The 12004-nt window shown below is 40.6% G+C and overlaps 2 protein-coding genes across 14 annotated transcripts in view; one reads left to right on the top strand and one right to left on the bottom strand.

The window, feature by feature from the left end:
* Positions 1 to 1215: 1215 nt before the first annotated feature.
* Positions 1216 to 2552, bottom strand: LOC105258763 (PDZ and LIM domain protein 3). The gene is made up of 3 exons (XM_011270264.3): positions 2374 to 2552; positions 2153 to 2282; positions 1216 to 2078 (listed from the first exon to the last, which is right to left on the bottom strand). Exons 2-3 carry the CDS (start codon positions 2255 to 2257, stop codon positions 1899 to 1901), a joined length of 285 nt encoding a protein of 94 aa, XP_011268566.1. The 5' UTR covers positions 2258 to 2282; positions 2374 to 2552; the 3' UTR covers positions 1216 to 1898.
* A 241-nt stretch (positions 2553 to 2793) lies between these two features.
* LOC105258716 (probable G-protein coupled receptor CG31760) overlaps positions 2794 to 12004 on the top strand; it is an 11407-nt gene continuing 2196 nt past the window's right edge. The window contains exons 1-19 of one of the 13 annotated variants that reach the window (XM_025412395.1): positions 2794 to 2864; positions 3741 to 3839; positions 5053 to 5218; positions 5688 to 5972; positions 6060 to 6255; positions 6732 to 6966; positions 7787 to 7918; positions 8057 to 8192; positions 8270 to 8405; positions 8478 to 8610; positions 8683 to 8836; positions 8917 to 9026; positions 9333 to 9547; positions 9642 to 9780; positions 9877 to 9982; positions 10199 to 10342; positions 10444 to 10626; positions 10895 to 11134; positions 11372 to 12004. The exon at positions 11372 to 12004 is cut by the window's right edge and continues 2196 nt beyond it. In XM_025412395.1, coding sequence (XP_025268180.1) covers positions 5841 to 5972; positions 6060 to 6255; positions 6732 to 6966; positions 7787 to 7918; positions 8057 to 8192; positions 8270 to 8405; positions 8478 to 8610; positions 8683 to 8836; positions 8917 to 9026; positions 9333 to 9547; positions 9642 to 9780; positions 9877 to 9982; positions 10199 to 10342; positions 10444 to 10626; positions 10895 to 11113 — 2370 coding nt within the window. In that variant the 5' untranslated portion in view covers positions 2794 to 2864; positions 3741 to 3839; positions 5053 to 5218; positions 5688 to 5840 and the 3' untranslated portion in view covers positions 11114 to 11134; positions 11372 to 12004. Of the gene's footprint in view, positions 2865 to 2887; positions 3256 to 3740; positions 3840 to 4124; positions 4728 to 5052; positions 5224 to 5687; positions 5973 to 6059; positions 6256 to 6731; positions 6967 to 7786; positions 7919 to 8056; positions 8193 to 8269; positions 8406 to 8477; positions 8611 to 8682; positions 8837 to 8916; positions 9027 to 9332; positions 9548 to 9641; positions 9781 to 9876; positions 9983 to 10198; positions 10343 to 10443; positions 10627 to 10882; positions 11135 to 11371 lie in introns of those variants that run through there. The other 12 variants (XM_020029789.2, XM_020029780.2, XM_020029775.2 and 9 more) reach the window with 12 other exon arrangements.

Genomic DNA, 12004 nt, shown 5'->3' with positions numbered 1-12004 from the left:
ACTTTTTCGCGTTGAACTCTTATATCTTGATCAAAATTGTTCTGTATATTTAACATATAAGTTGAAGAAGTTATAAATACGTCGATTGAACGATCTTGCGATATACGATGAGAAAGATCTTTGTTCTCTTTCTCTTTCTCTCTCTCTGTCTTATCTTGTCTCTTAATTTTTCTTCTTCCTTTCGTCTTCGTTCTCGTTCCCACTCCTCTTCATCGCTCATCCATCTACTTCTCTCTATCCGTCTTCCTAGTAAACTAAACCGATCAATCTCCATATATGCTACTATTGTACCTGATTGTATTGTATATATATTTACTACGATAAACTTTTGATGTAGAGAAAGAATGAAGACAGGGAGAGGGAATTGATTCTCTAAAATATATGCTGTACAATAGTTTTCGATGCAAATCGACTCGTCAAAGAACACAACTGAACGGAACGGCGCTTATACGCGCTAATTAGATTATATATTTGTATACCAAAGTGTAAATTTATATATCGAGATCGATTGCGATTACGGTCACACGATAAAATAGTAATTCAAACTTCAAACGGTCTGTGACGTGTGCTAATTAATTAATTAGCAGTTAACTGCGACGGACATGGTACCTGCTTCTCAGTTGCTTTGTCTTTGCTTTTTATTTCCAAGATGGATTCCTCGAATCGATCTCGATCCGAACAGAGCTGTTTTTCGTCTTTGCATGATGCTGTCACATCGTATTAAAAAAAAAATAATAATGAAAAAGCTATATGTTCAGCAAGTGACAGCATCTATATATTTTTTATTGTAGTTGTAAAGTTTAGCATTTTTTCATGTGTGTTTTACTTTCTATATGTAATACTTAATGATATATAATGTATGTTAAATATAATCATCTATTTATGTCTTGATAACAAGAGAAACATGCATATCATTAGGTGTTTGTTGAGAGAGAGGGAGAGAGAAAGAGAAAAAAAACGGGATAGCCCTCATATCCGTTATCATATCATACGTGGGAAACAAAACGCATGTGAATTATAAGGGACTAATCTCGCATTCTCTCGACAAATTGACCTGGCACATATAATCCGCGATTACGAGAAAAAAGACGAAAGACAGTTTAGGCATTTAGTGATCGCATGTGATCGATGTGTGATCGTTTACTTATATAATCATAGCGCGTGACTTCCTCTACATGTTCCTTTAATCATGCAATCTTTAAAGTGATCTATTCGTTTTTTTTTTTTTACTTTAATATATGTATATCTGATTCCAAGCGGTACTTGATTCTGCGTCGTCCCCACAAATAACGATGTGGAATGAAGTGACGAAAATATAAGTGTGATAAAGTTTTCTCGTGTGTGCGTAACTATAGCATGGGTGTATGCTCGACGGAGAATGCAAGAGCGAGCTATTGTACAGTTATTTTTTGTGTAAATTATCGTGAAATATGGCGCACTTCTATCGTTACGATAATAACGATTAGATAGCGCGCGAGTCATATATATTATATATATATTCTACGAACAATATCTAATATATAAAATGAAAATAAATTATGTCAACATATGTAACATCCCTGGGCGTACCCTTCATCACATTTCCTACAGTCCCGCAGCGTCCCATCAATCATAGTAACAGATTGCGTTTCATCGTGTGCGGGCTTATTGTTGACACAGTTTCGCAATAGACCTTGATCGATTGATGCGTGCCAGATGCGCGTGACAGATCGGGCCAAAGCATATGATATGCTCGCTTCAAAATTAACGTTTGGTCTTTACAATCTTCTTCACAATTTTATTTCCATTCCTTATTACAATTCTCGCATCGCAATAGAATGCGAACCAGCTTCTTTTTCATTTGCAGAAGACTATTATTCCAAGATTCCTACGGAATAAACTTGAATAGGAAGATATTGTCACTGTTTTTGCGCAATTTCATAACTCCGTATGACGGATAAAACGACATCGTTACCGAGGCTGACGAGTTTATCATAGGCTTGCTCGTGGGTGAGTTGACTTATTGGCTCCCCGTTCAATTTAACAATCACATCGCCCGCTTGCAGGCCAGCTGTATGAGCTATACCCCCGATTGATACCTTGTCGAAAAAACATTAACAATAATTTAACGATAACGAGAATCACGCAGAAATGTTAAAACATGATATCTTACCCTGACGATGGTTAAGGGAAATGTAAAGTCCACGCCTCCGGAGAGTCGAAAACCCCACGGTTGACCGTTTCTTCGCGACAATTTGAGGTCTGTAGCGATCGCCATGGTGAAGTATCAAAATTCGTCTTACCTGAAGGTAGATTAGCACATTTTTAATCATTCGCAAATGCGTTTAATAGGTGACGTAATCACAGAGACGAGTAAATCCTCGTGTTACGCGCCTTTTCGAATAGCAGGCACACAGTTTCTTTTTTACTCATTCACCACGACACGATCCACGTGCTACTCGAATTGAAATAAAAATCGTATTTAGATTCTAGTGTATCTAGTCTAGATTCAAGTTCGAGCGACGATCGAAATTCGCTGACTGACTTTTCCTCAACCTTTACGTGGCGCGTCGCGCATTCGAATTTCGTTCGATCCTAATGTTGCGCATGCGTCGCACATATTATTGCAGGGTGTGCTCGAAAACCCTACCAGTCAAGGGAACATTTAATTGACCAATCAAGAGCGAAGATTTTCACGTCCCGATTGGTCAATTCAAAACTACTTTATCCCACGAATAGAATTTTCGAACGCATCCCTAACGCGATTGCGCATGCGCGAGATGCGCGCCTCGAGTTTGCGCGCGACACGCGCCGGACGAGCGGCCCGAGGAAGCTGCAAAACAATCATCGAGAAGGAGATTATCGAATCATCGCTACTCATTAAGGTATTAGCTCGGAAATTGCCGCGAGAAAGTAGCGCGATTAAAGCGCAAATGCCCCCCGAGGCGCTTTATCCGAGGAATTTAATCCGGTTTTTCGCGCCGATATTGGAGCGAAAATGACATTTGATTCCGCGCACGCTCCAACGACGACCCCGGTCCCTGGTCTCGGCAGGAGACAGCTGAGTCCTCGCCGAGTCACGAATGAGCCTCCGGAGAGGGAGCCTCGTTCCCTCCGTGAAACCTTGTGCACCTTTGCCGGCACTCATCGTTAATAAATCGCTAATAAATCGCGCGTCGCTCCCTTCGGTTGGCTGGTAATCGTCTTCTCGCGGACACGTTGGACGTCTCCCGCACGCATTCACGCGGGAAACGAACGGAGTGTTAAATGTCGAGGGTAAGTGCGCGATTATTCACTGTCCGCTGGACCGCAACCGTGGTATTTCGAGACGACGAGTTCTCGATCCCGCGCTCTATCACTTTGTCACTCGCTGTCTATCATCAATTTATAAGCTACGTTATAATCCATCCGTTATGTAATACGCAGGAATGTCAATTTGTTTGATTTTTTTGAAGATAAATTAGAGGATATCGCGAGACATCTCGACGTGTGAATTTTTCGCGCGACATTTCGTCAATTTTCACCGCACTTGATCTCAATCTTGTATAATTTAACAACGCGATAAAAAATTTTGCTTCGTTCATTTATACGAATGACAAGTATTTTCGAATCGTTATTTCGTATCTTAAAACGAGTATACGTCAAAATATTGAAAACTCGTCAATCTTTCGAAGAAGGTGGCAATCGACTGTGATAAAAATCGCAAATGCACACATGAGCGCATGTACAGTAATTTGTCATAATACTTTACAACGTTTCAGTGATTGGTAAGAGTGTCATGGTTCTGGTGAATGGAAATATTCATCGCACACAAGTAGCCTCGACTTGCGTACGGATACGCTTCCGTCCAACCTTCGCGCGTAAGTTTTTAATCACCTCATGCAATTATATCTTACGCAATCAAGATTCACATATAAGGGTATTATTCCCGCGTAAAGTGGGGGAGGAATTTATCTAAAGCTCTAGGAAGAGAAAAATATAATCGTGCAAGTTATGACGCTAGACTCTAGTCTATCGATACGCGCGTTTAGTTCGCGTATCGTATAAAATAAAGTTGAGGGGAGAGAGGGGAAAGGTTGAGGGAGATAGATAGATAGAGAGAGGGAGAGAGAGAGAGATGCGCCGCGAAAGAAGAGATAGCGAGGACACCTCGAGGAGGGGAGAGGACGCGAGAGTTCTGGGGGTGGCTGTGTCGTGCCGGTGGCTGCATCGATCGTCTCTACTACTCGCTATAGCGGCCGTTTTCTACGGACGCGGACAATGCGACCTCGCCGCGCCAGAAAAATACCGTAAATCGCGATAGCGACTCGTCGCTTCGCCGCGCGAAGGCCACCGTCCAGAATCGGTGCGAATCGGCCTGACACGTGGACACCTTTGGACTTCGTATCGACTCGTCGCGCTATCGATTTCGAGACGAAAATTGAAAGGGGACCCTCGCCGACTCGCACCCGAGCGTGACAGTTCGCGCCTGTTTTTCTTTTCCCAATCGTTCCCTTTTTCCATCGATTCGACGTCGCGCTATTTTTTGTCTCGCTTACGTATTTTTCAAAACCGACGTCGATTATTTCGCAACGATAAATACAATTGTTCTCTCTCTCTCTCTTTCTCAACTTTTATACGCGTCTTATTATCCCAGCCAATCACGCGAATCATGCAGCTGGGTATGCGAGCGCGAACGATACTACGAGGGGGTTGTTGAGGTTTATTCAAGGTTGAGCGAACCTCACGTGTCGCTTGTCAAAGGCCAGGTAAGTCGCTGGAAAAAAAAATGGACTCGCCTATATATCCCGGGTATTCTATTTTGCAACACGTCGGAAACGAGACACGAAATCGAGCGATAGCAGGCCGATAGCCGATGCTAGTAATATCCTCGACTCCGCCTCGCGCGTTCGCTCGGTTTAAAATAGCGGAGTACACGCTCGCGAATAACGGGGAAATATCTTACGATCTTATCGAGCGGCTAACGCGATGATTATAATCGCGTGAATTCATCAGCGTAATCGGTTGTTCGCACTTGGCTCTGGGGGAGATGGGACGTATCGCATTGTATAATTTGTTTTGTGTTCGACGTAGACGCGAGACCCTCCGACGAGTCTCCGATGGAGGATCGAGAGGGGTGAATCGGAGGCGGAAATATGCCCGGGCGATCACCGGCGAGGGCGTGCGAGCGGCCCATTGCGAGCGCGGGCCGCAAGCTCGCCGCTACTTGAATGTCACCGCCGGAGGTGAGATTACCACGGTAAAGTAAGTTGTAAAGTATTTTGCGATCGGTCTCTCGTGAGAGACTCTGAAAGTTTCTTTCGCTCATCCAATTCCGTATCGATGGAGTCTCGCAAAGTTTGTTACAAGTATAGCACATGCAACACTTGTCACTTGTCAATTCATTAATTAATTTGCTCGTCAATAGGATTTCTCTTTTTATCCTCGAGAGAATTAACGTAATTTCGCGTTCCTTTTCACGTGGATGATTCTCCTGTATTTTTACTACCGTCTATTCCGTGGTGTGTGTTTAATAATTTTGATATAAAAATAAAATATTCTTCCTTTTATCTATCGATTCTTTCTCGAACCTTGTGTTGTGTTTTCTTTTAATAGAACATGTACTTGCAAAGCGGTTATTTATTATTCACATCTATTCGCAATTGTTTTGCTTATTATGAAAAATAAAAGACTGGTTAATTTTTTGATAATAATTCTTTTTGTACAAGGTATAAAAGAGAGAGAGAGAGAGACAGAAATAATGAAAATCTTGCCAAATTATCTTGCCTACCTACTTTCTCTCGCGGTAAACTTTACTTTCGAATAAATCAAACATCTCGGAGATTTCGTTTCGTTACAAGAACAAATGACCAGGGCGCGGGATGGGCGAATCCTGGCTCTCGATCTTACTCGCTGCCACGCTGACGACGATGACGATGACAGCGGTAACGAAAGCCAATTCATTTTCGACACCGTCGACGACCGCTCGTGACGATACCATCGATTCCAAACGGGTTTGTCTTCATCAATCTTAATTTCTTACAATCTTGGTAATTTTTCAAGTTCTTTTTTGACATTGTATTATTTTTTTATTCTTAAAGCCCACCGACGAAGCGCTGGACGTGATAGAAGCGGCATCGACGGGTTCTCTGGGCGAGGTGTGCGTCAACTCGGCGGGATTTAAATCACTACCAGCTGATGTCGTTTTAGACTCGAGACGTTACGACACGGCGCGTCAGAAGACCGATATGACCGCGAGAATCCTTCAAAATTTCAGGGTTGCTGAGGCGATACAACGTAAGTTGGAACCATCATGTATAAAGAAGACTAATTTTAAAAAATAATGTTTGCATTCTTAAAAAGATATTTGACATGTATATAACTAATATATACATTTGATGGCAGTTGTAACTAAATGTTAAAAAAAAATCTTGCTAAATGTTAAAAAATCTTACTCACATTCGACTATCTATCGATATCGGTAAAGCCTTATATATCTAGCAAAGCAATATAATCTTTAAACGTTAAGAGATAAGAAAAGAAGATGAGGAATCTAATGAAATATATGTATGTATGTTTGATGGAAAGAGTAAAATTAGAATCGTTTCTATAAATGAATCGGAATTAGTGCCTGATTCCCAATCTATATTTTCTATCTGGCATTCAATTGGCATCTACGACACCTGTTGCATACGTAGCGAGTAACGTGCGCATTGAGAGTCAATCGTCGAATACGGTGATGAGTACTCACGATAAATAACGGATTCACGTAGCTCTTTTAGATGCCCTGACCAAGTCGCTGCTCATGTCGGTGAACGAGGCGCTAGAGGCGAGGATGATCGCGCTAAACGCCTCTACTGGTACAGTGATTACCGCGGTATGGCTGAAGCGCAGTCCTGGAAGCGTAGGCGAGCCATCCAAGGTCGAGAGTCACGCGCTTCAACCTGGATCACAGCCGGATCCGAATTTACCGTGGTTCGAGAATGCAGGCAGCAGTGCCGGATTAAGGTTCGCCGCGTCGACTATTCGCATCTTTGGCAATTTTACTTGTCTACAGAAGCCAAACTTTCTTCTTGCAAAATTTCTTCTTATAAAAAGATTTTTCCGATTTTTTTACATATTTTTTTTCGCATAGAATCATTTCCTTTTTGTATCCTTTTTATATAATAATGAGCCACGTTATATTTATTCAAAGAAATGTTAGTACGCACGCACGCACACGCACCTTTATGCACCTCTGTTTCGCACCCTGTTGTTCATGTTTCACACGTTGCCTTTCTCTTCTAGTAATGTCTCGTTTATCGGAGTGAACTGTAGAAACTCTCTATGAGAAAAAGATCAATTTCATTTAAATTAAAAACAAGAATTGTGCGAATGATTAGTGCTGTATGTTTTTTTTTCATTTTTAAAATTGTATAAAGAAGCTATCTTAAAAGAGAATGTTATAATTGTCATTTGCACATAATTGAATTTACTTACATATTTTCTTTAGAAAATATCCTGATAATGGTGGATAGATCCATATATTCGAGACGATTCGTCGAAAGAGAATTGCGCGCTGGACTTGTACAGGTGCTCCACGATCATTCATCATCCTTCATCATCCCGTACGAGCGTCAAGTCATAGAAACTCGATATTCGCGTACGATATGTAAACGATGATTTTTCGAAAGCTTAGCCTTCGTATCATAATGATTAATGGCAAATAACAATAGTCGGGATGACCGTGAAGTGCCGGGAATATGACTCGTTGCACGAAACACACGTGTTCACCAAAAGATATATCGAAGTTTCTACGGCGGCTTGTGGCGTTTGCGTGTGATCCCAGGTCACCGAAATTCATGCAGTCACCGCCGATTGAATCCTACAGGGGTTGGTGGACCATCCCGTACTTCTCTTGCAAGTCTCGCCGCTGGCTCATCTCATACAGCGTCCAGGTACAATTGCCGGATATTCCCTGGTTAGTATGACAGCTTACTTGGTGATTTTAAGTATTTAAATTCAAATTTAAGTAAGAATTTATTTTTAAGTAAGAAAATAAGTAAGTTAACTAGTACTTGTAGTAGTAATCCGTGTTGTAATTGACATTTCATTGAAGGATACGAGAATTCATCAGCATAGATATTGATATAAGCGGATTGGAGGTCAATCAATGTTGGACGCCGCAAAATCGCAATAGTAATCAAATTGCCTCCTTCTGGGGCACACATAAGTGTCATGGTGAAACTACGGAAGTAAATATTAAATATTTTTTCTTTGCGATATTTGCATAAACAAGAAAGCAATATTCTCTTATTTTTTCATATTTTAGTGTGTGTACCAAAGTCCTGGCAATCGAGTAAACGAGGGCGCTGGTTGGGCGAAGGGTGCGTACATGTGTAAATGTCGGCAAGGTTTTTACAGCACCAGCCATCATCGGGACGGTTTCGATGGAATTCTTGTGGAAGGTCAGGATTAATTATTATTTGCTTGTACATGATAATCTTTTCCTCTACTCTTCGCATACGTATTTGTTATAGCCGCGTGGAAGGAAATGAGAGAGAATAAGAGCAACTTCTTCGACAAGGCATTCCAATGTCTGCGCTGTGCACCGGGATGCGCCAGATGCAAGGGCCCCGAACCTTGCCTAGCAACGTACAATTGGCCCTTTAGGTATTTCTTTTATATTGCGTTTTCTTTTATCGCTCGATATCTTATTTCATTCATGTCTTATCACTTTTCTAGAATCACGCTGTTAGCTGTTTCAATTTTTTGCGCGTTTGGCACCATCGTCCTGGTAGCGTACATGTATCAGCATCGCAAACTGAAAGTATTCAAGGTTGCTTCGCCGATATTTTTATCCATCACGCTCTTGGGCTGTGCTTTGATGTATCTCGAAGTAAGTGGAGAGAGACGTTCCTTACATTCTCCTTTAATAAAAATTCCGTCGAGTATTAATTTGAATAATATACCTTGCAGATGGCCGCCATATTCCCGGTCCTCGACATGTATTCGTGCATTGCCACAAAGTGGACGAGACATATGGGATTTTGCGTCTCGTATACGGCGCTGTTAATGAAAACCTGGCGGTAAATAATTATGATTAGCGTATTATCACACAGAATTGAAGCACTGAGAATACAAATGAATCGAGTCACATGATATTAATTTCAGAGACAAAAGCTATTATATTATAAGCGAGAAAGTATATAAAATAAAACGCTTTTAAAACTCAAAACATAATAATCTTTTTTTTTTTTCAAGAAAGATGGATAGAAAGTATTGCTTTTTAGCAAATTTACCGCAGTTGTAGGCTTGATTTGCTTGTATTTTTAGCGCTTCAATTTTATTTTATGTAAACTCGCAGTAGCACATTTATACCTGACATTTTGTAGGGTTTCGCTCACGTATCGAGTGAAGAGTGCTCATAAAGTTAAATTGACAGACAAGCAGCTTTTACAATGGATGGTGCCTATACTATTAGTAATGTTGATTTTTCTTGGTACATGGACTGTCAGTTCGCCGCCTTATGCGGAAGTAATCACGGATAATCACGACTTAAAGTTTTATCAGTGTTCGTACAATTGGTGGGATCACAGTCTGGCTATCGGTAAATATCAAAAAGAAAGAAAGAACAATGATGGCGACATAAAATATCAATAATAGATTAAGTCGAATTTAATTGTTTGATTTCTTAATAACAGGTGAAATTCTCTTTCTTGCCTGGGGCATAAAGGTATGTTACAACGTGCGAAATGCGGAGAGTCTATTTAACGAGGCCCGTTTGATAAGTTACGCCATTTACAATATAGCCGCGGTGAACATAACCATGATTGCCATTCAGTACGTAATCATATGATATAATACATGTATATTATTACATATGCACACGAGTTTCTAGAAAATATATATATCATGTTAAATGACGTTTTTCTGCAGCCTCTTCATATTTCCTCGGGCCGGGCCGGATATCAAATATCTGCTTGGCTTCCTGCGGACTCAACTTTCAACATCAACTACGGTCTTTCTCGTATTCGGTCCTAAAGTAAGATGTGACAAAAGGATGAAATTAATAATTGTAGTGATAAAATGGAAAAGTTTGTAGGTCTATTTAAGCCGTATTACACTAATGTAATTTTGTAATAATTGTCGTACATTTATCGATACGCTTGATCAATTTTTTAAATATCTATTTCGTTTTTTTTAAGTATATAACGATAAATGGCATCGTAGTATCATATATTTTTAATTCTTGTTTAAGGTAATCAGAGTATTGCGAGGTCAGGGAGATCAATGGGATAGTCGAGCTAGAGCGCGAGGCGTCACCGCAAGCTTTTCTTTGAACGGGATCGGCTTGGTGCCGGAGGAGACGACAGATTTGTATCAAGAAAATGAAGAGCTTAAGGTTTATAATTATATAACTCGTCATCTTTATATCTGTACTACGATGTAAAGCGAATAGAAACACTGGAGCAATTTTTCACTTATCCTAAATTCTATGCTTAGGAGGAGATTCAAAAATTGGCTGCGCAAATTGAATTCATGAAGATCGTGCATATGGAGGTGCACAACAGGCACATCAAGCCAAAGATGGGCGGTTACTTTAGCACGCATGGTCACGGTCACGGGCATCCATCCACCGGCCAGAGTCCCATCGCCAAGAGTTCGACGGCCAGTTTTATTCTCAAAGTATGTATCTAAATCGTCCTATCAAATTTCACTTCGATTAATCTTAGTATACGTAGCATTTTTGAAAATTCAACGACATAAAAATTGTCGTCACTTTTTCTCTGAAATCTGACATGATTTTTCTTTGTGGATTTTTTGAACACTGCGTAAATACGCGTGATATACTAAGATTAATGCGAAAGTAACTTTCATATCGATTCGTATTCTCGCATCCATGCAAGTCCGTTGTAAGAGCGTTTTGGGAAATAAATTGGAGTAATTTATTGAGCAGACGGCCGTGGAGCGAGGTGCAACGGCAGCCGCAGCCGCGGCCGTCGAGGATTCAACCTTCCCGTCCGGAAGTCTACACAGAGCGCGAAGGATGGAAATGTTGAGGGAAAGGAAAGCGGAAAGGGAGAGAGAGCGCGAGAAAGAGCGAAACAAGGACAAAGAGCAGGAGAGACCACAGCAGGAGAAAGGGCGAGAATCGAGTGGCGAGAAGGTTTGACTAGTGATCAATAGCGACGAGGTAAATAGCTCATCTCTTATTTAGTCGTGTATTCGGTAAGAAAATTTTCGCTCTCTAAGCTCTGTAACTCTATAGCTCTTTAGCTCTTTCTTTTTTACTCTACAACTACATAGCTTATAGAGATACAGTGTTATAGAGCATTTTTACAGAATAGATCCATTAATCTTGTCGCATTTTCAATAATCTTCCCGCCTAAGCCTTTCTTCTTCTATCATAATTTTTTTTCTACATCCACAGGTATGGTTGTGACGAAGACAGTGTTCCGATGAAAGCGAGAAAAAGAGAAGAATCTTATATCCGAGGAGAAGAAGGAGGAAGAAAAAATTGGAGAAATTCAGGTTGTATCCTCTAATGGACAGGAGACTGCCCGTATTTGTATAAAGCGCTATACATATAATCAAAACCATCGCGTTCACTGTCTTCGCGCCATTGATAGTGATATCTTGGTAATTATTAGATGTACGATATATATCTTGAAATTATAAAAAAAATCTCTATCGAATTGAACGCACGAAAAAGTGAAAGGCGACGGCGATGGCATTTCATGTTCCTATCCGTTTGCAGTTATGTTGACAAGAACATGACTATTGTTATATATTAAATTTCGATAACATTTTTTCTGATATAAAAAGCACTCTTAATGCATACAATGGACGCCACCAATGCGACTAATTAAGTAAAGTAAAACAAATTGTTATTTATAAAGAACAAATGTATTTTGTTAAGAAATTAAGAGGAGCAAACGAGAGACAATTGTAATGATTGAGCTGTCACAAATGCACAAAGGAATGCACAGGCGAATCGTCGTCGCTTTAATGATACAATTTCGCTTTCCGCAAGTGTGATATGTGTCGCTTCGTCGCGAGCATT

Source organism: Camponotus floridanus, unplaced genomic scaffold, assembly GCF_003227725.1.
Source record: "Camponotus floridanus strain SB8 unplaced genomic scaffold, Cflo_v7.5 scaffold5, whole genome shotgun sequence".
NCBI classification, from domain to species: Eukaryota; Metazoa; Arthropoda; class Insecta; order Hymenoptera; family Formicidae; genus Camponotus; species Camponotus floridanus.
The sequence above is the reverse complement of the archived record's forward strand: the minus strand, read 5'-3'. Positions and strand labels throughout refer to the sequence as shown.

Excerpts from the sequence above, each read along its gene's own strand:
- LOC105258763 (XM_011270264.3), bottom strand. The coding sequence starts at position 2,257 with ATGGCGATCGCTACAGACCTCAAATTGTCGCGAAGAAACGGTCAACCG. Across the intron at positions 2,079-2,152 it reads TTCCCTTAACCATCGTCAGG|GTATCAATCGGGGGTATAGC; the intron begins GTAAGATATCAT and ends TTTTTCGACAAG.